Genomic DNA, 19,973 nt, shown 5'->3' with positions numbered 1-19,973 from the left:
GTCTCTAACTCTGAATGATCAGCTATAAAAAGCCAGCTGACATTTACTCCTGAGGTGCTGACCTGTTGCACCCTCTACAACGACTGTGATTATTATTAGTTGACCCTGCTGGTCATCTATAAACGTTTGAACATCTTGGCCATGTACTGTTATAGTCTCCAACCGGTACAGCCAGAAGAGGACTGGCCACCCCCTAAGAGCCTGGTTCTTCTCTAGGTTTCTTCCTAGGTTCCTGCCTTTCTAGGGAGTTTTTCCAAGCCACCGTGCTTCTACATCTGCATAGCTTACCTTTTGGGGTTTTAGGCTGGGTTTCTGTATATCACTTTGTAACATCGGCTGATGTAAAAAGGGCTTTATAAATACATTTGATTGATGTTTTGTCCCTGGGCTACACACAATACCCGCATAATGTCAAAGTGGAATTATGCTTTTCTACATTTTTACAAATTAATAAAGCATGAAAAGCTGAAATGTCTTGTGTTAATAAGTATTCAACCCTTTTGTTACGGCCTAAATAAGTTCAGGAGTAAAAATGTGCTTAAAAAGTCACATAATAAGTGGCATGGACTCACTCTGTGTGCAATAATAGTGTTAATCATGATTTTTGAATGACTACCTCATCTCTTTACCCCACATATACAATTATCTGTAAGGTCCCTCAGTCGAGCAGTGAATTTCAAACAGCGATTCAACCACAAAGACCAGGGAGGCTTTCCTATGCGTCTCAAAGAAGGGCCCCTATTGGTAGATGGGGGAAAAAAGGAGATGCTGAATATCATGGTGAAGTTATTAATTACACTTTGGATGTAACACCCAGTCACTACAAAGATAGTGGTCCTTCCTAACTCAGTTGCCATCGAGGAAGGAAACATCTCAGGGATTTCACCATGAGGCCAATGGTGACTTTAAAACAGAGCTTAAGGCTGAGATAGGAGAAATCTGAGGATGGATCAACAACATTGTAATTATTCCACAATACTAACCTAATTTACAGTGAAAAGAAGGAAGCCTCACAGCTGCAATGGCAGCCAAAGCTGCTTCAAAGTATTGACTCAGGGGTGTGAATACATGAGATATATCTGTATTTCATTTTCAATAAAATTTCTAAAATTTCACTTTGTCACTATGGAGTATTGTGTGTAGATGGGTATTATGTTTAATCCATTTTGAATTCAGGATGCAACACAACAAAATGTGGAATAAATCAAGGGGTATGATTAGTTTCTGAAGGCACTGTAGTTTACAAATTACAAAATGACATATCGGTTGCCTTACCCTGTAAACAGCCTATGGACAAGGAATGACAGCAATCCATGACTTGGTTTAGTTTCTCTGGCACATTTCCATTTGTGCCACAAATGCTAAAATGTTAGTGTGTGGAAACCAAACCAAAGCATGGATTTCTGTCATACCTTGTCCATAGACTGCTTACAGGGAAAGGAAAGCAATATGTAATTTTATCATTTGATTGAACTATCCATTGTATTTAAATAGATAACAATTGACTTGTTGCTAATGGTCTAATAATCCAGTGACAAGTGTGCCAATGATTTGAATATTCAATTAGTGAAATTAAGACCGTTTAGTCATATTGATGTGAGGAGTTCTACTGAATGTCTCCTTCAGGGACCTGGAGCTTAACCAGATAAGGTCAGTATTCAGGAGGCTGACAGACAATAGATATATGTTCACAGATATGTAGACAGCTGGTAAGGTTTGGATTAGAGGTCGACCGATTAATCGGAATGGCCGATTAATTAGGGCCGATTTCAAGTTTTCATAACAATCGGAAATCGATATTTTTGGACCCCGGTTTTATTATATATATATATATATATATATATATATATATATATATATATTACACCTTTATTTAACTAGGCAAGTCAGTTAAGATCACATTCTTATTTTCAATGACGGCCTAGGAACGGTGGGTTAACTGCCTTGTTCAGGGGCAGAATGACAGATTTTCACCTTGTCAGCTCAGGGGATCCACACTTGCAACCTTACAGTCAACTAGTCCAACGCAATAACGACCTGCCTCTCTCTTGTTGCACTCCACAAGGAGACTGCCTGTTACACGAATGCAGTAAGCCAAGGTAAGTTGCTAGCTAGCATTAAACTTATCTTATAAAAATCAATCAATCAATCATAATCACTAGTTAACTACATATGGTTGATGATATTACTAGATATTATCTAGCGTGTTCTACGTTGCATATAATCTGACAGAGCATACAAGCATATAAGTATCTAAGTATCTAACTGAGCGGTGGTAGGCAGAAGCAGGCCCGTAAACATTCAATCAAACAGCACTTTCGTGCGTTTTGCCAGCAGCTCTTTGTTGTGCGTCAAGCATTGCGCTGTTTATGACTTCAAGCCTATCAACTCCCGAGATGAGGCTGGTGTGAGCGAAGTGAAATGGCTAGCTAGTTAGCGCGTGTTAATAGCGTTTCAACCGTCACTCGCTCTGAGCCTTGGAGTGGTTGTTTCCCTTGCTCTGCATGGGTAACGCTGCTTCGAGGTTGGCTGTTGTCATTGTGTTCCTGGTTCGAGCCCAGGGAGGAGCGAGGAGAGGGACGGAAGCTATACTGTTACACTGGCAATACTGAAGTGTCTATAAGAACAAAGGTTAATGAAATACAAATGGTATAGAGGGGAATAGTCCTATAATTCCTATAATAACTACAACCTAAAACTTCTTACCTGGGAATATTGAAGACTCATGTTAAAAGGAGCCACCAGCTTTCATATGTTCTCATGTTCTGAGCAAGGAACTGAAACGTTAGCTTTCTTACATAGCACATATTGCACTTTTACTTTCTTCTCCAACACTTAGTTTTTGCATTATTTAAACCAAATTGAACATGTTTCATTATTTATTTGAGGTTAAATAGATTTTATTGATGTATATATGTATATATATATTAAGTTAAAATAAGTGTTCATTCTGTATTGTTGTAATTGTCATTATTACAAATAAAAAAATATAAAAAAATTGGCCGATTAATCGGCATTGGCTGTTTTGGTCCTCCAATAATTGGTATCGGAGTTGAAAAATCATACTCGGTCGACCTCTAGTTTGGATGACAGGAAAGGGAGGGTATTAAACACATATAGTATGTATGTGTGACTATGAAGCCTAGGGGCTGGTTTTCCGGACACAGATTACGTCAGAGTCCCAAATGACACCCTATTCCCTATATGGTGCACTATTTTTGACCAAGGTCCATAGAGCTCTAGTCAAATGAAATGTACTACACTGAGTGTACAAAGCAGTAAGAACCCCTTCCAAATATTGAGTTGCACCCCCCCCCCCTCAATTCATCAGGTAATGGACTCTAAAAGGTGTCTAAAGCATTCCATAGACTCCAATGCTTCCCACAGTTGTATCAAGTTGGCTGGATCTCCTTTGGGTGGTGGACCATTCTTGATACACATGGGAAACTGTTGAGCATGAAATTCCTAGCATCATTGCAGTTCTTGACACAAACAGTGTGCCTGGCACCTACTACCATAGACGTTAAAAGGCACTTAAATATTTTGTCTTTCTTATTCACCCCCTGAATGGCACACATACACAATCCATGTCTCAATTGTCTCAAGGCTTAAAAATCCTTCCTCAACCTGTCTCCTCCTTTCCATCTACACTGATTGAAGTCGATTTAACAAGTGACATCAATATAAGGGATCATAGCTTTCACCTGGATTCACCTGGTCAGTCTATGTCATGGAAAGAGCAGGTGTTCTTAATGTTTTGTATACTCAGTGGAAATACAGAATAAGCTGCCATTTGGTACAAATTCCATTTGACAATTTCAATTGAACATAAGTTGACATATTTAGCCTTAGACTAAAAAAGTGTCTGGGAAACTGGCCCTAAATCTATCCAGATTGTGTGGTTGGTTCTTTAAAAAGGCCCGTGGATCAATACCCACCACAACTCTCTGAGTCATCACACGGATGCTGCTGCCTTTCTCACTATAAAGGGATCTGAGATATTTTGAGAAGGTTATTTCTCTGCGTCAGGAGATGTTCAAACCCCTACTGGTTATTTCTCTGCATCAGGAGATGTTCAAACCCCTACCGGTTATTTCTCTGCATCAGGAGATGTTCAAACTCCTACTGGTTATTTCTCTGCATCAGGAGATGTTCAAACCCCTACTGGTTATTTCTCTGCATTAGGTGATGTTCAAACCCCTACTGGTTATTTCTCTGTGTTAGGAGATGTTCAAACCCCTACTGGTTATTTCTCTGCGTTAGGAGATGATCAAACCCCTACCGGTTATTTCTCTGCATTAGGAGATGTTCAAACCCCTACTGGTTATTTCTCTGCGTTAGGAGATGATCAAACCCCTACTGGTTATTTCTCTGCATTAGGAGATGATCAAACTCCTACTGGTTATTTCTCTGCGTTAGGAGATGTTCAAACTCCTACTGGTTATTTCTCTGCGTTAGGAGATGTTCAAACCCCTACTGGTTATTTCTCTGCGTTAGGAGATGTTCAAACCCCTACTGGTTATTTCTCTGCATTAGGAGATGTTCAAACCCCTACTGGTTATTTCTCTGTGTTAGGAGATGTTCAAACCCCTACTGGTTATTTCTCTGTGTTAGGAGATGTTCAAACCCCTACTGGTTATTTCTCTGCTTCAGGAGATGTTCAAACCCCTACTGGTTATTTCTCTGCGTTAGGAGACGATCAAACCCCTACTGGTTATTTCTCTGCGTTAGGAGATGTTCAATTGATGAATGATCTATTATATTAATAGCACCCTATTCTCTCTATAGTCAAAGATTATCTATTATATTAATAGCACCCTATTCTCTCTATAGTCAAAGATGATCTATTATATTAATGACACCCCATTCTCTATATAGTCAAAGATTATCTATTATATTGAGAAGATAGCTGAGTGGCTGCTCTAACAATGGAAATACATGATTGAAGATAGGCGAGATCAGGTGGGACCATTCTAGCCAATGAGAGGGCAGATACACCTTGCCGGAATGCTTCCAAGTATCACTACATTTCTAACAGCCTAACTTCAATTAGATCAAATAAACCTCACGTAATTCAAGACTCTCATAGACCTCCATACAAAAAAAGAGCTCATCTCACCTGGATAGATTTTGGCCAGAAGTAGTGCACTACTTTTGACCAGGACCCATACAGAATAGGGTTCCATTTGGGACGCAATCCCAGACTCTTCAGGAAGACAGACTCATGTACAGTATAACCCTGGTTTTCCAGACCAGACAATGAGCACTAATTAAGGTGAAAGCAGAAGTATAGAATCTATATGCTCTGGGACAGTAATAACAGTATATAATCTATATGCTCTGGGACAGTAATATCAGTATAGAATCTATATGCTCTGGGACAGTAATATCAGTATAGAATCTATATGCTCTGGGACAGTAATATCAGTATATAATCTATATCCTCTGGGACAGTAATATCAGTATAGAATCTATATGCTCTGGGATAGTAATAACAGTATAGAATCTATATGCTCTGGGACAGTAATATCAGTATAGAATCTATATCCTCTGGGACAGTAATAACAGTATATAATCTATATTCTCTGGGACAGTAATATCAGTATAGAATCTATATGCTCTGGGACAGTAATATCAGTATAGAATCTATATGCTCTGGGACAGTAATATCAGTATAGAATCTATAGAATCGATATGCTCTGGGATAGTAATATCAGTATAGAATCTATATCCTCTGGGACAGTAATAACAGTATACAATCTATATCCTCTGGGACAGTAATATCAGTATATAATCTATATCCTCTGGGACAGTAATATCAGTATAGAATCTATATGCTCTGGGACAGTAATATCAGTATAGAATCTATATGCTCTGGGATAGTAATAACAGTATAGAATCTATATGCTCTGGGACAGTAATATCAGTATAGAATCTATATGCTCTGGGACAGTAATATCAGTATAGAATCTATATGCTCTGGGACAGTAATATCAGTATATAATCTATATCCTCTGGGACAGTAATATCAGTATAGAATCTATATGCTCTGGGATAGTAATAACAGTATAGAATCTATATGCTCTGGGACAGTAATATCAGTATAGAATCTATATCCTCTGGGACAGTAATAACAGTATATAATCTATATTCTCTGGGACAGTAATATCAGTATAGAATCTATATGCTCTGGGACAGTAATATCAGTATAGAATCTATATGCTCTGGGACAGTAATATCAGTATAGAATCTATAGAATCGATATGCTCTGGGATAGTAATATCAGTATAGAATCTATATCCTCTGGGACAGTAATAACAGTATACAATCTATATCCTCTGGGACAGTAATATCAGTATATAATCTATATCCTCTGGGACAGTAATATCAGTATAGAATCTATATGCTCTGGGACAGTAATATCAGTATAGAATCTATATGCTCTGGGATAGTAATAACAGTATAGAATCTATATGCTCTGGGACAGTAATATCAGTATAGAATCTATATGCTCTGGGATAGTAATAACAGTATAGAATCTATATGCTCTGGGACAGTAATAACAGTATAGAATCTATATGCTCTGGGATAGTAATAACAGTATAGAATCTATATCCTCTGGGACAGTAATATCAGTATAGAATCTATATGCTCTGGGACAGTAATATCAGTATAATTTCTATATGCTCTGGGATAGTAATAACAGTATAGAATCTATATGCCCTGGGACAGTAATATCAGTATAGAATATATATGCTCTGGGACAGTAATATCAGTATAATTTCTATATGCTCTGGGACAGTAATAACAGTATAGAATCTATATGCTCTGGGACAGTAATATCAGTATAATATCTATATGCTCTGGGACAGTAATAACAGTATAGAATCTATATGCTCTGGGATAGTAATAACAGTATAATTTCTATATGCTCTGGGACAGTAATAACAGTATAATATCTATATGCTCTGGGACCGTAATATCAGTATAATATCTATATGCTCTGGGACAGTAATAACAGTATAGAATCTATATGCTCTGGGACAGTAATATCAGTATAGAATATATATGCTCTGGGACAGTAATATCAGTATAATTTCTATATGCTCTGGGACAGTAATATCAGTATAGAATATATATGCTCTGGGACAGTAATATCAGTATAATTTCTATATGCTCTGGGACAGTAATAACAGTATAGAATCTATATGCTCTGGGACAGTAATATCAGTATAATATCTATATGCTCTGGGACAGTAATAACAGTATAGAATCTATATGCTCTGGGACAGTAATAACAGTATAGAATCTATATGCTCTGGTACAGTAATATCAGTATAGAATCTATATGCTCTGGGACAGTAATAACAGTATAGAATCTATATGCTCTGGGACAGTAATATCAGTATAATATCTATATGCTCTGGGACAGTAATATCAGTATAGAATCTATATGCTCTGGGCCAGTAATAACAGTTGATATGATAAGGTGCTCTGGGACAGTAATAACAGTTGATATGATAAGGTGCTCTGGGACAGTAATAACAGTTGATATGATAAGGTGCTCTTCAGTTTTCCCAGGCCTGTAGCTTTAACAAAGGAATTGAAGGTTAAAAAACACCAAAGCACTCTTACCAGGTAGTTAAAACAACTATATTGAGTTGACATGTCCATCTAGCAAAATTAAAAACAAGGCAAACAAGTTTTCGTTTGTTGTGTCCTATTTTTGGTGCGTTTGTTCAGTCTCCCAAATTCCTTACTCTTCATGAAAATAATGTCCTACGTTACAGCACTGAAAATAGAAACTTCTGTCAAGCTAGACAATGACACCAGCCAGGTCTGAAGGCTAGGGCCAGGAGAATGTCACTAACGTGATCCCCTGATGGAACAGAATCCCCTACAGCCATTTCATATCCGGGCTATTCCCCTGTGATACATCCCTTTAAAAGGAATGACCCTGCCTTTTTTGGAATGATCTCATCAATAAGAGATGTGTCGAGGTTTGTGCAGTGTATCACATTGGCACCCATATAGTGCGGTGTGTTTGATCTGGGCCCACAGGGCTCTGGTCAAAAGTAGTGCACTATATAGGGAAAAGGAAGTTTCATTTGAGACGCATCCTTGGTATAAGTAGGGTGGCCTGGGTATACCCTTGTGTCAGAGGGAGGACATTGTTGTTTGACGTTATTAAATACTACAAGCTGTGCTTTAAGGCAAATAGAGCTGGAAAGATGAACTCCCCAGGAATAAAGAGAAGCACACACACACACACAGAGTAGATGCTTACCTATACAGCGAGGTTGGAATCCGCTCCAGGAGCCGTCGGCCTGGCACAAGCGTGTAGTGGAGCCCACTGGGATATAGGGGACACTACAGCTGAACGACACCTCTGACTGATAGATGAAGCTGAGGCCCTCTCTGGAGCCATAGGCAGGCACACCAGGGTCCCCACAGAACTTGGCTACAACAACAGCAGAGCAAAAAGAGCAGATCAAAATGAGCATTAAAAACCCCCACACAGGAACAATGTTACTGTGTTTTCCCCCCAGTGCGGTCTTTATTGAAGAGAGTGGGAAATCTGACCAGATCGAATCAGAAACAACAACAAAAAACGCACAGGATCAATGTCATTGAACTCCTCCTGCCACAGTATCTCTCTGTGATCCTTACAGATCGAAATGAACATTCCAGAAATACACAAGAGCAATGTTAGCCATTTTCCCCCCCAGTGAGGGTTAGATTGAATTTCTGACACAGTATCTCGTTGTATCTGTGATCCTGGCAGGCACCAGTGGAGGAGAAGACGAAGTTTTACAGACCAGACAAACATGAATGACATCGTCCCTCAAAGGGCTCAAACCGGTCATTGAGCACTGACCATCAGTGGCTGTCCAGCAAACACTTGGTCTGTCCGGGAAGAATCAATAATAGATGTGGCCTTCACACTCTGCCAATACATTATAAATGTGCCAAACAAGACTCCCTCTCTTACTGTCTGGGAACTAGGAGGACTACAAACTTGACTTTTTCTTGATGAATAATAGATACGCTGTCAAGATATAAAAAAAGAGAGGAAGAGAGAGTAGAGAACAGAGCGAGGGGTTGAGAGAGCAGAGAACAGAGATGTAGAGAGAGAGAAGAAGATAAGAAGAAGAAGAACAAAAAGAAGTGTGCTGCCTGCAAGATTACAAAGTCACAGGCAGCCAATCTTTAGTTCATTCCCATTGGAGCCAAAGTTTCTGTGCCCTCTGCTGCTGTTGTACATGCTTCAGTGTTCTGAAGGATGAGGACTTAGAACTACTGTACCTTGTGGACCTTTTAACCTGCTCTTCCCTCCACCTCCTCCTCCCTTCACCTCCTCCTCCCCTTCACCCCCTCCACCTCCTCCTCCCTTCACCCCCTCCACCTCCTCCTCCCCTTCACCCCTCCACCTCCTCCTCCCCTTCACCTCCTCCTCCCCTTCACCCCCTCCACCTCCTCCTCCCCTTCACCCCCTGCACCTCCTCCTCCCTTCACCCCCCTCACCTCCTCCTCCCCTTCACCCCCTCCTCCCCTTGACCACCTCCACCTCCTTCTTCCCTCCACCTCCTCCTCCCTTTCTCCCCCTCCAACCCTCCTCCTCCCCTTCACCCCCCCACCTCCTCCTCCTCCCCTTCACCCCCTCCACCCTTCCGCCCGATCACGTTTGAAGCTCTGCCTGATGACCCACTGGGGCAGGTAGTTAAGAACTCAATAATTCTGCGCAGATTACCCCCTCTGTTCTTCACTCACTCTCTCTGTCATACGGAGACGGACAGACAGGGTACGGCTAAGTGACAAGTAGGTAAACTAAACACTGAGTTGGGTGAATTATGATTCCCTGTGTCTCTTTGTGTATAGACACACTTCTCTAGGTGTAGAATTGATGGTTGTGTCCTCTGATGTTCAAACAGGCCTTCTTAATAAGTCTTAATAAGCCTCTGAGTTATTATGATTCTCTGGCTCGCTAGAGAGAGAATCCTCAATAGGTGTAGGATAGATGGCCGGATCCTCTGATGTTCAAATAGGCCTTCTAAGGTTATCTGAGTTGTGACAGATGGTGGAGAGAAAAACACACTTAATTACACTATTATTTATAATGACTAATAACGGGACTGAAGCCTCGTCTCAGCAAAACTCTGAACCTTTTAAAAACAAAGGCTTTCACAAATCCGTTGCGTTTGTGAACCCAGTCTGCAACATGCAATTGACATTGTAACTTTGGAGACGAGTTCCCTTCAGATCTGTGCGTGTTTGGACATTTTTGGTTTGTGTATGAGGATGATTGCTGTGTGAGAGTGAGTGAGTGAGAGAGAGAGAGAGACTTGGTCACACTTTTTTGGTGTCTGTCTATCATTGGGCACAGCTGCTCATCATGGTGGAAGCCTCTCACCTCCCACCTCCCATTACCTGCCCTTTAACGGGAGGCATCTGCTAGTCTTTTCAATTCAATTTACCATCTAATCTGCAGTACATCGAGTATACCCTTTGTCCCGCCCTCGTTTTGGGTCAAATTAAAGTGATGCCGAAAGTTACTGCCGAAATGATTGAGTTTGACTGATGTCCCTAAAACGGGTGGAAGATCGTCGGACCAGACCAAGGACTTTATGAATGAGCGCTTCCTCCTCTAACTCAGCTGTCACTCAATCAACAAATGACATAGAGAACCTTGGTTTGTTCCTTTACAGAGGCGAGCAAGATGACAGTATAGCATTAATTCTGCAGCCAATTGTTTCACTACATTGTCAGATACCCAGACCACCTGCATGAAAAAAGAAGAAAAAAGAAGAATAGACCAAGAAGCACTTTAGTGTGCAGTGCTGATATAACAGGAAAAGACAGGGAAATAACACCGTAACAACAGGGAAATAACAGGAAATGACAGGGAAGTAACAGGAAACGACAGGGAAGTAACAGGAAACGACAGGGAAGTAACAGGAAACGACAGGGAAGTAACAGGAAACGACAGGGAAGTAACAGGAAACGACAGGGAAGTAACAGGAAAAGACAGGGAAGTAACAGGAAACGACAGGGAAGTAACAGGAAACGACAGGGAAGTAACAGGAAACGACAGGGAAGTAACAGGAAACGACGGGGAAGTAACAGGAAACGACAGGGAAGTAACAGGAAACGACAGGGAAGTAACAGGAAACGACAGGGAAGTAACAGGAAACGACAGGGAAATAACAGGAAACGACAGGGAAGTAACAGGAAACGACAGGGAACAGGGAAATAATACTTTAACATCGCAGTAATAGTACCTAGCTGCTAAATAACTATATAAAGTGTGAGGAATTGTCTTGGTTGTTATGTAGAAATGATTATATATTACTTATAGCTAGAATCCTTAATGGTGAAACTGTCACGTCCAATTGCAATAATGCAACAACAAATAAGTAGTGCAAAACTGTTTACCCCGTCGCACGACGCTCCTCTGCGTCGTCAACAAAACAAAAACAACGGCTTTAGGGCGGTCAGTGGCACTATTTTCCCCTACTGCGAACTCCATCTGTAACAACTATGTATGATAGAGGGTAATAAGTTATGTAGAAAGTAGTCAAGGCCCTTGTTCACCTGTTCTCAGTAGCAATGTTTATACTGATGTAGAATGTACTTTCTTAGAAAGACTGTTTATTACACAGAAACCATAGCTATACAAGACACCTCAAGACAAGACATCTAAGGTCTGCACAGCACAGCACAATGTTTCTAGATGCAGGGTGCATGTATGTTTTTATTAAAAACTACATACTCTATAACTGGTACATTATAATGGATGAGGAGGGTATTCAACTTAAAACAAGATAAATCTATCCACTAACATGGCTACTTGTCTCCTCTCTTGTGAACAAAACGTATCAGAGCATTGTGAAGTTGCCTAACCACTATTCCAGTACACTTTTGCCTGGTGGCTGTTGCCCCGGCCTGTTCTAGGTCACACAGCTCTAGCAGGGGGCACAGTAGGATGTAGTAAGGGATTTACTATCCCCTACACGTTAAGGCCAGGTCTCTTAAAGTGTATTTAGCGCAAAAAAACAACAACGATATTCTAGTTTTGCTAGTATCACATTCTAAGAATTTGAAGGAGAAAGAGTGTGAGAGAGACGGGAGTGTTTCTGTTTGGTTTCCCGGACGACGATGGCAGGTGCAGAGGTGAGCACTGTGGTCAGGTGATGTTTACACCTGTCCCTGAGTGGCCACCTGTCACTGCTGTGCGTCACTCGGGCCAATGAGGGCGCGGTCCCCACTAACAAGGGTAAATGTGGGTCCAAGCACCACTAGAACTATAGAGAAAGTACTATTTGTTAACATAGGGGGAACTGAGTTTGCTTTATAATACAGTGTTGAAACACCGAAGGCACAGTTAAACTATGAATGTAGTAGTGGTAAGAAACATAATTACTTATGTATCATCAAAACATGTACATTTACCTGTTTGCACAACACCTTTTAAGGACTGGAGAACTATGAACTACGAGCAAAATACCCAAAAGTTCAGTTTTGTGGTTGCCCTATGTAGTTTCTCAAACCTTTTTTCTAAGAGCGTTCCAAGTGCATTGTAAATGGTGCTAATGAGAAGAGGTGAGAAGGGCCTTGAATACTTACTACATAACTTATGCTTATTATCCTTTAATATCTATAGTTCTTAATCATTGTTTCTATATAAGCAGGAAAGTTCTTCACACTGTATATCCTTTTGGCACACTTGAAATCTTTATTTAGTAGCTACATACTAACTATAAACTGGTTATTATGGGGTTGTTGTTGCCATGTAGTTACTGTGTTCTTTCCCTGTTGTTATCCTGTTCTTTCCCTGTTGTTACCCTGTTGTTATCCTGTTCTTTCCCTGTTGTTACCCTGTTCTTTCCCTGTTGTTATCCTGTTCTTTCCCTGTTGTTATCCTGTTCTTTCCCTGTTGTTACCCTGTTGTTATCCTGTTCCATCCCTGTTGTTATCCTGTTCTTTCCCTGTTGTTACCCTGTTGTTATCCTGTTCTTTCCCTATTGTTATCCTGTTCTTTCCCTGTTGTTATCCTGTTCTTTCCCTGTTGTTACCCTGTTGTTATCCTGTTCTTTCCCTGTTCTTTCCCTGTTGTTACCCTGTTCTTTCCCTGTTGTTACCCTGTTGTTATCCTGTTCTTTCCCTATTGTTACCCTGTTGTTATCCTGTTCTTTCCCTGTTGTTATCCTGTTCTTTCCCTGTTGTTACCCTGTTGTTATCCTGTTCTTTCCCTGTTGTTACCCTGTTCTTTCCCTATTGTTACCCTGTTCTTTCCCTATTGTTACCCTGTTCTTTCCCTATTGTTATCCTGTTCTTTCCCTGTTCTTTCCCTGTTACCCTGTTCTTTCCCTGTTACCCTGTTCTTTCCCTGTTGTTATCCTGTTCTTTCCCTGTTACCCTGTTCTTTCCCTATTGTTACCCTGTTCTTTCCCTATTGTTACCCTGTTCTTTCCCTATTGTTACCCTGTTCTTTCCCTATTGTTACCCTGTTCTTTCCATGTTACCCTGTTCTTTCCCTGTTATCCTGTTCTTTCCCTATTGTTACCCTGTTCTTTCCCTGTTACCCTGTTCTTTCCCTGTTACCCTGTTCTTTCCCTGTTACCCTGTTCTTTCCCTGTTGTTATCCTGTTCTTTCCCTGTTACCCTGTTCTTTCCCTATTGTTACCCTGTTCTTTCCCTATTGTTACCCTGTTCTTTCCCTATTGTTACCCTGTTCTTTCCCTATTGTTACCCTGTTCTTTCCATGTTACCCTGTTCTTTCCCTGTTATCCTGTTCTTTCCCTATTGTTACCCTGTTCTTTCCCTGTTGTTATCCTGTTCTTTCCCAGTTATCCTGTTCTTTCCCTGTTATCCTGTTCTTTCCCTGTTATCCTGTTCTTTCCCAGTTATCCTGTTCTTTCCCTGTTATCCTGTTCTTTCCCTTTAATAACCCTGTTATTTCCCTTTAATAACCCTGTTATTTCCCGTTAATAACCCTGTTATTTCCCTGTACTAACCCTGTCGTTACCACGTTATTTCCCTGTCGTTACCACGTTATTTCCCTGTCGTTATCACGTCATATCCCTGTCGTTACAATGTTATTTCACTGTCGTTATCACGTCATTTCCCTGTCGTTATCACGTAATTTCCCTGTCGTTTCCTGTTATTTCACTGTCGTTATCACGTCATTTCCCTGTCGTTATCACGTCATTTCCCTGTCGTTACCTGTTATTTCCCTGTCGTTATCATGTTATTTCCCTGTCGTTACCCTGATATTAACCTGTCGTTACCCTGATATTAACCTGTTGTTTCTAATAAAGATTAGGAAATTGGTTTAAAAAATCGAAAAGATTAATCTCTGTAACTGACTATAGTCATAGAACTGTAGAGTGGACATCTTGTTCAAACTGAAACAAGGATACAAGAACGCAACAAAATGTGTTAGTTCTACTGCAGAGAGAGTGTGAAGCTGCATCGATGTGTTAGTTCTACTGCAGAGAGAGTGTGAAGCTGCATCGATGTGTTAGTTCTACTGCAGAGAGAGAGTGAAGCTGCATCGATGTGTTAGTTCTACTGCAGAGTAAAGCTGCATCGATGTGTTAGTTCTACTGCAGAGAGTGAAGCTGCATCGATGTGTTAGTTCTACTGCAGAGAGAGTGAAGCTGCATCGATGTGTTAGTTCTACTGCAGAGAGTGAAGCTGCATCGATGTGTTAGTTCTACTGCAGAGAGTGAAGCTTCATCGATGTGTTAGTTCTACTGCAGAGAGAGTGAAGCTACATCGATGTGTTAGTTCTACTGCAGAGAGTGAAGCTGCATCGATGTGTTAGTTCTACTGCAGAGAGAGTGAAGCTGCATCGATGTGTTAGTTCTGCTGCAGAGAGAGAGGGAAGCTGCATCGATGTGTTAGTTCTACTGCAGAGAGAGTGAAGCTGCATTGATGTGTTAGTTCTGCTGCAGAGAGAGTGAAGCTGCATCGATGTGTTAGTTCTACTGCAGAGAGTGAAGCTGCATCGATGTGTTAGTTCTGCTGCAGAGAGAGAGTGAAGCTGCATCGATGTGTTAGTTCTACTGCAGAGAGAGAGTGAAGCTGCATCGATGTGTTAGTTCTACTGCAGAGAGAGAGTGAAGCTGCATCGATGTGCAAGAGAGTGGAAAACAGAGAGCGAGAGAGCGAGTGAGAAAGAGAGATAGAGAGAAAGAGAGAGCAAGAGAGAAGGAGAGAGAAAGAGAGAGAGCGAGATAACAAAATAACACGAGTGGAGAGGAGAGATGTTACTCACGTAGGCACTGAGGCACCATTCCGTTCCAGGTGCCGTTGCCCACGCAGGTGAGAATGGCAGGGAATGACAGCTCGTACCCTGGGGAGCAACTGTAGCTCACACTGGTGCCCCACTCAAAGTCTGTACCCTCCAGGACTCCGTTGGAGATGGCAGAGGGTGTTGCGCAGGTCACCGCTATGGGTGGAGAGGAGAAGGGGGTGAAGGGGGAGAAGAGGGGAGAGAAAGAGGGTGGGTGTAGTGGGAGAGAGGACAGGGAGAGAGAGGGGAGAGAATAGGGAGAGAGAAGGAGAGCGGGGGAGGAGAGAGGAGGGACAGAGAGGACAGAGAGGGGAGAGAGAGAAGCAAGAGAGAGACGCAAGAGGCGAGAGGGCGTTTACTCTGAGGGGAAGTAATACTTTAATCAATGCTGAATTACTCACTTACTTAACCCTCATTATCCCTGTAGGGATATCATGAATCAATTAGGCATGGATCATACTTTACTTAACCTTCATTATCCCTGTAGGGATATCATGAATCAATTAGGCATGGATCATACTTTACTTATATCTTGTTATCACTGTAAGGATATCATGAATCAATTAGGCATGGATCATACTTTACTTATATCTCATTATCACTGTAGAGTTATCCTGATTTATACTTTATGATTCCATTCATGGCATAAAGGCAAACAGCGAATACACAAGACACCTTTGGGAAAAGGCTGCAGCCAGGCTAACAACTAAAACAACATATTTTCATAATCTTAGGAAATGAAGCCGAAGGAATAATTTGGTTTGCCACCCTTAGTGGACATTTACTACCAGCTGTCTAACTGAAACTGAGCTAATGGTTTTCTCTCCAAGCACTAGCCTCTGGGTGTCACTAGGCTACCTGGGGTGGTGGGTAGCCTAGTGGTTAGAGTGTTGGGGCAGTAACCGAAAACGAATCCTCGAGCTGACAACGTAAAAATCTGTCGTTCTGCCCCTGAACAAGGTAGTTCCTAGGCTGGCATTGTAAATAAGAATTTGTTCTTAACTGACTTGCCTAGTTAAATAAAGGTTAAATCAAAAAATATCTTAGTCCCAAATTGCACCCTATTCCCTATATAGTGCAATAAGGCAGAGAGAGACAGCCAACGCCTGAGTAGGAGAAAGGGCTAGGCTGGATGACTCATGTTGCACTCTGTAGAGTGAGTCTCCCTTTCTCTTCCGTGTCTGTTTTTCACACAGAGTTCTGCCAACTACGATGTGAACACAGCATACTCCTCCTCTCACTGAACTACAGTAATAGCAGATATCGTAGGCTGTCCAAAAATATTGTATGGCGGATACACTCTTTTCCGCAAATTACAGTAACAGCAGATAGGGCTTTCTAGAAGACTGTTCTGTGAGGGTTGGTTTGGGCAGAAACAGGCTTTCCAGCCGACTGTTCTGAGAGGGTTGGTTTGGGCAGAAACAGGCTTTCCAGCATACAATACGATAGACACAATACTCTCACCAAATTACAGTAAAATAGTGCACTATTTTGGAAAGCCTATCACCATGGATATAGTCATCTCACTGAATAACCGTTACAGCGCTGTGGATAGACTTTCCAAAAGATGGGGTTGGTTTGGTCAGTAACAGCTCTGTGGATAGACTTTCCAAAAGATGGGGTTGGTTTGGTCAGTAACAGCACTGTGGAGACTTTCCAAAAGATGGGGTTGGTTTGGTCAGTAACAGCTCTGTGGATAGACTTTCCAAAAGATGGGGTTGGTTTGGTCAGTAACAGCACTGTGGAGACTTTCCAAAAGATGGGGTTGGTTTGGTCAGTAACAGCTCTGTGGATAGACTTTCCAAATGATGGGGTTGGTTTGGTCAGTAACAGCTCTGTGGATAGACTTTCCAAAAGATGGGGTTGGTTTGGTCAGTAACAGCTCTGTGGATAGACTTTCCAAATGATGGGGTTGGTTTGGTCAGTAACAGCTCTGGATAGACTTTCCAAAAGATGGGGTTGGTTTGGTCAGTAACAGCACTGTGGAGACTTTCCAAAAGATGGGGTTGGTTTGGTCAGTAACAGCTCTGTGGATAGACTTTCCAAATGATGGGGTTGGTTTGGTCAGTAACAGCTCTGTGGATAGACTTTCCAAAAGATGGGGTTGGTTTGGTCAGTAACAGCACTGTGAATACTAGGCCTATTCCCTATACTATATAGTACCCTTCATTTGACCAGAACCCTTTGGCACCATATCCCTTATATTATCAGTCCATTCCATTTGACCAGAACCCTTTGGCACCATATCCCTTATATTATCAGTCCATTCCATTTGACCTGAACCCTTTGATTTGAAGGGTAGTGATTAAATGAATCAGCTGACAAAAAAAACAAACACATTAGTCCAGCTGAATGGAGCTTTCTGATGATTGGCTGCTCTTATTGCCATCTCTGTGTCACAAGTAATAAAAACAATAAACGTGTAATAAATTCCCAAATGTTGTATTAATATTCTGAATTAGTATTGGACACGCTTGGTAGCCCCTCCATTGAGAGTGGACCAGCTTGGCTTGTACTAAGCTAATGAATAATAGGTTTATGCAGAGTAGTTTCACAACTCCAGTGACACAACAGTGGTGAAGAAGTTCTACAGCTGCTGTGACGGATCCTCCATTTCACAGGCATTCTCACATACAGTATACAATATGAGTGCATGCACGCACACAACTTTGTGTTAAAAGGCAATGTTAGACCGTCACCCTTCCACCTCCATTAGGCTACTTTCTATTCCACACTGTCACGAATATCACCGAAGGGGGCTCCTCTTCCTGTTCGGGGGGCGCTCGGCGGTCGTCGTCACCGGTCTACTAGCTGCCACCGAAGGGGGCTCCCCTTCCTGTTCGGGTGGCGCTCGGCGGTCGTCGTCACCGGTCTACTAGCTGCCACCGAAGGGGGCTCCCCTTCCTGTTCGGGGGGCGCTCGGCGGTCGTCGTCACCGGTCTACTAGCTGCCAACGAAGGGGGCTCCCCTTCCTGTTCGGGTGGCGCTCGGCGGTCGTCGTCACCGGTCTACTAGCTGCCACCGAAGGGGGCTCCCCTTCCTGTTCGGGTGGCGCTCGGCGGTCGTCGTCGCCGTTCTACTAGCTGCCACCGAAGGGGGCTCCCCTTCCTGTTCGGGTGGCGCTCGGCGGTCGTCGTCGCCGGTCTACTAGCTGCCACCGAAGGGGGCTCCCCTTCCTGTTCGGGTGGCGCTCGGCGGTCGTCGTCGCCGGTCTACTAGCTGCCACCGAAGGGGGCTCCCCTTCCTGTTCGGGTGGCGCTCGGCGGTCGTCACCGGTCTACTAGCTGCCACAGAAGGTGGCTACCCTTCCTGTTCGGGTGGCGCTCGGCGGTCGTCGTCACCGGTCTACTAGCTGCCACCGAAGGGGGCTCCCCTTCCTGTTCGGGTGGCGCTCGGCGGTCGTCGTCGCCGGTCTACTAGCTGCCACAGAAGGTGGCTCCCCTTCCTGTTCGGGGGGCGCTCGGCGGTCGTCGTCGCCGGTCTACTAGCTGCCACAGAAGGTGGCTCCCCTTCCTGTTCGGGGGGCGCTCGGCGGTCGTCGTCGCCGGTCTACTAGCTGCCACCGAAGGGGGCTCCCCTTCCTGTTCGGGGGGTGCTCGGTGGTCGTCGTCGCCGGTCTACTAGCTGCCACCGAAGGGGGCTCCCCTTCCTGTTCGGGTGGCGCTCGGCGGTCGTCGTCGCCGGTCTACTAGCAGCCACCGAAGGGGGCTCCCCTTCCTGTTCGGGTGGCGCTCGGCGGTCGTCGTCACCGGTCTACTAGCTGCCACCGAAGGGGGCTCCCCTTCCTGTTCGGGTGGCGCTCGGCGGTCGTCGTCGCCGGTCTACTAGCTGCCACCGATCTGCCACCTTTTCGTTTGGTTTTGTCTAATTGTTTTCACCTGTTCCTTGTTGGGGTTTTTGGGTTGGTGTTATTTAAGTTCGATTAGCCCGCTTGTGTTTGTGCGGGCTTGTTTCTGTTATGTAAAGGTGTTTCGTTATATTGTGGGTTTTCCGCTGTCCGGTTTGATACCCGTGTGTATTTTAGGTGGAGTGTATTTACGCCTGTGTTTCGGCGTCACCTATTTGTATTTGGACATTAAAGCGCTGTTTTTTCCCGTATCCTTGGCGCTCTGCGCCTGACTCCACACCCATTCACTCTTTGGACGTTACGCACACGTCAACATCCACAGATCTAAGAATGTACGGCACCAAGATATCATTCTGGAGCTGTTGGATATGTATGCATAACAACACACTTTCACACAGCCAGGAAACGGAACTATCACCTGTACAAACGGATTGAGACATGTGTCGATCATAGTTGGTCCAAGATAATGGTCAAAAGCTGAATTTTATGCATGTTGAGAAAGCGTGTTATGAAGAGAAACCTTTTCTGCCTGGCCATATAGTGTCAGCAATAACAACTACAAGACAGGATGTTGGTCCTAAAATAACAACTACAAGACAGGATGTTGGTCCGACAATAACAAACCAAAGCAAACTGATATGCTTTATTTAAACCCTTTTTCTCACTGTGGCAGCTAACAGGACACAATGATATATGGGCTACCGTTGCTAAGGGCAACAGTGTGGAAAGCAGGAGGTGTGCTGTGTTACTGTGAATAAGCTATAACAATCTGTAGTGAAACTGGTGGTGATTCCATAGGGGAACACAAGCCAAGACATCTCTGTTTTA

The 19,973-nt window shown here is 42.9% G+C and overlaps 1 protein-coding gene across 1 annotated transcript in view; it reads right to left on the bottom strand.

The window, feature by feature from the left end:
- The window catches only part of LOC116354513 (CUB and sushi domain-containing protein 3-like), a 492,885-nt gene that overhangs the window by 27,704 nt on the left and 445,208 nt on the right, over positions 1-19,973 (bottom strand). Inside the window, 2 exon segments of the mRNA XM_031795095.1 lie at positions 8,288-8,461; positions 15,281-15,454. Coding sequence (XP_031650955.1) covers positions 8,288-8,461; positions 15,281-15,454 — 348 coding nt within the window.

Source organism: Oncorhynchus kisutch, linkage group LG17 (genome assembly GCF_002021735.2).
Source record: "Oncorhynchus kisutch isolate 150728-3 linkage group LG17, Okis_V2, whole genome shotgun sequence".
NCBI classification, from domain to species: domain Eukaryota; kingdom Metazoa; phylum Chordata; class Actinopteri; order Salmoniformes; family Salmonidae; genus Oncorhynchus; species Oncorhynchus kisutch.
Note: the sequence above shows the minus strand (reverse complement) of the source record. Positions and strands in the feature narration are given on the sequence as shown.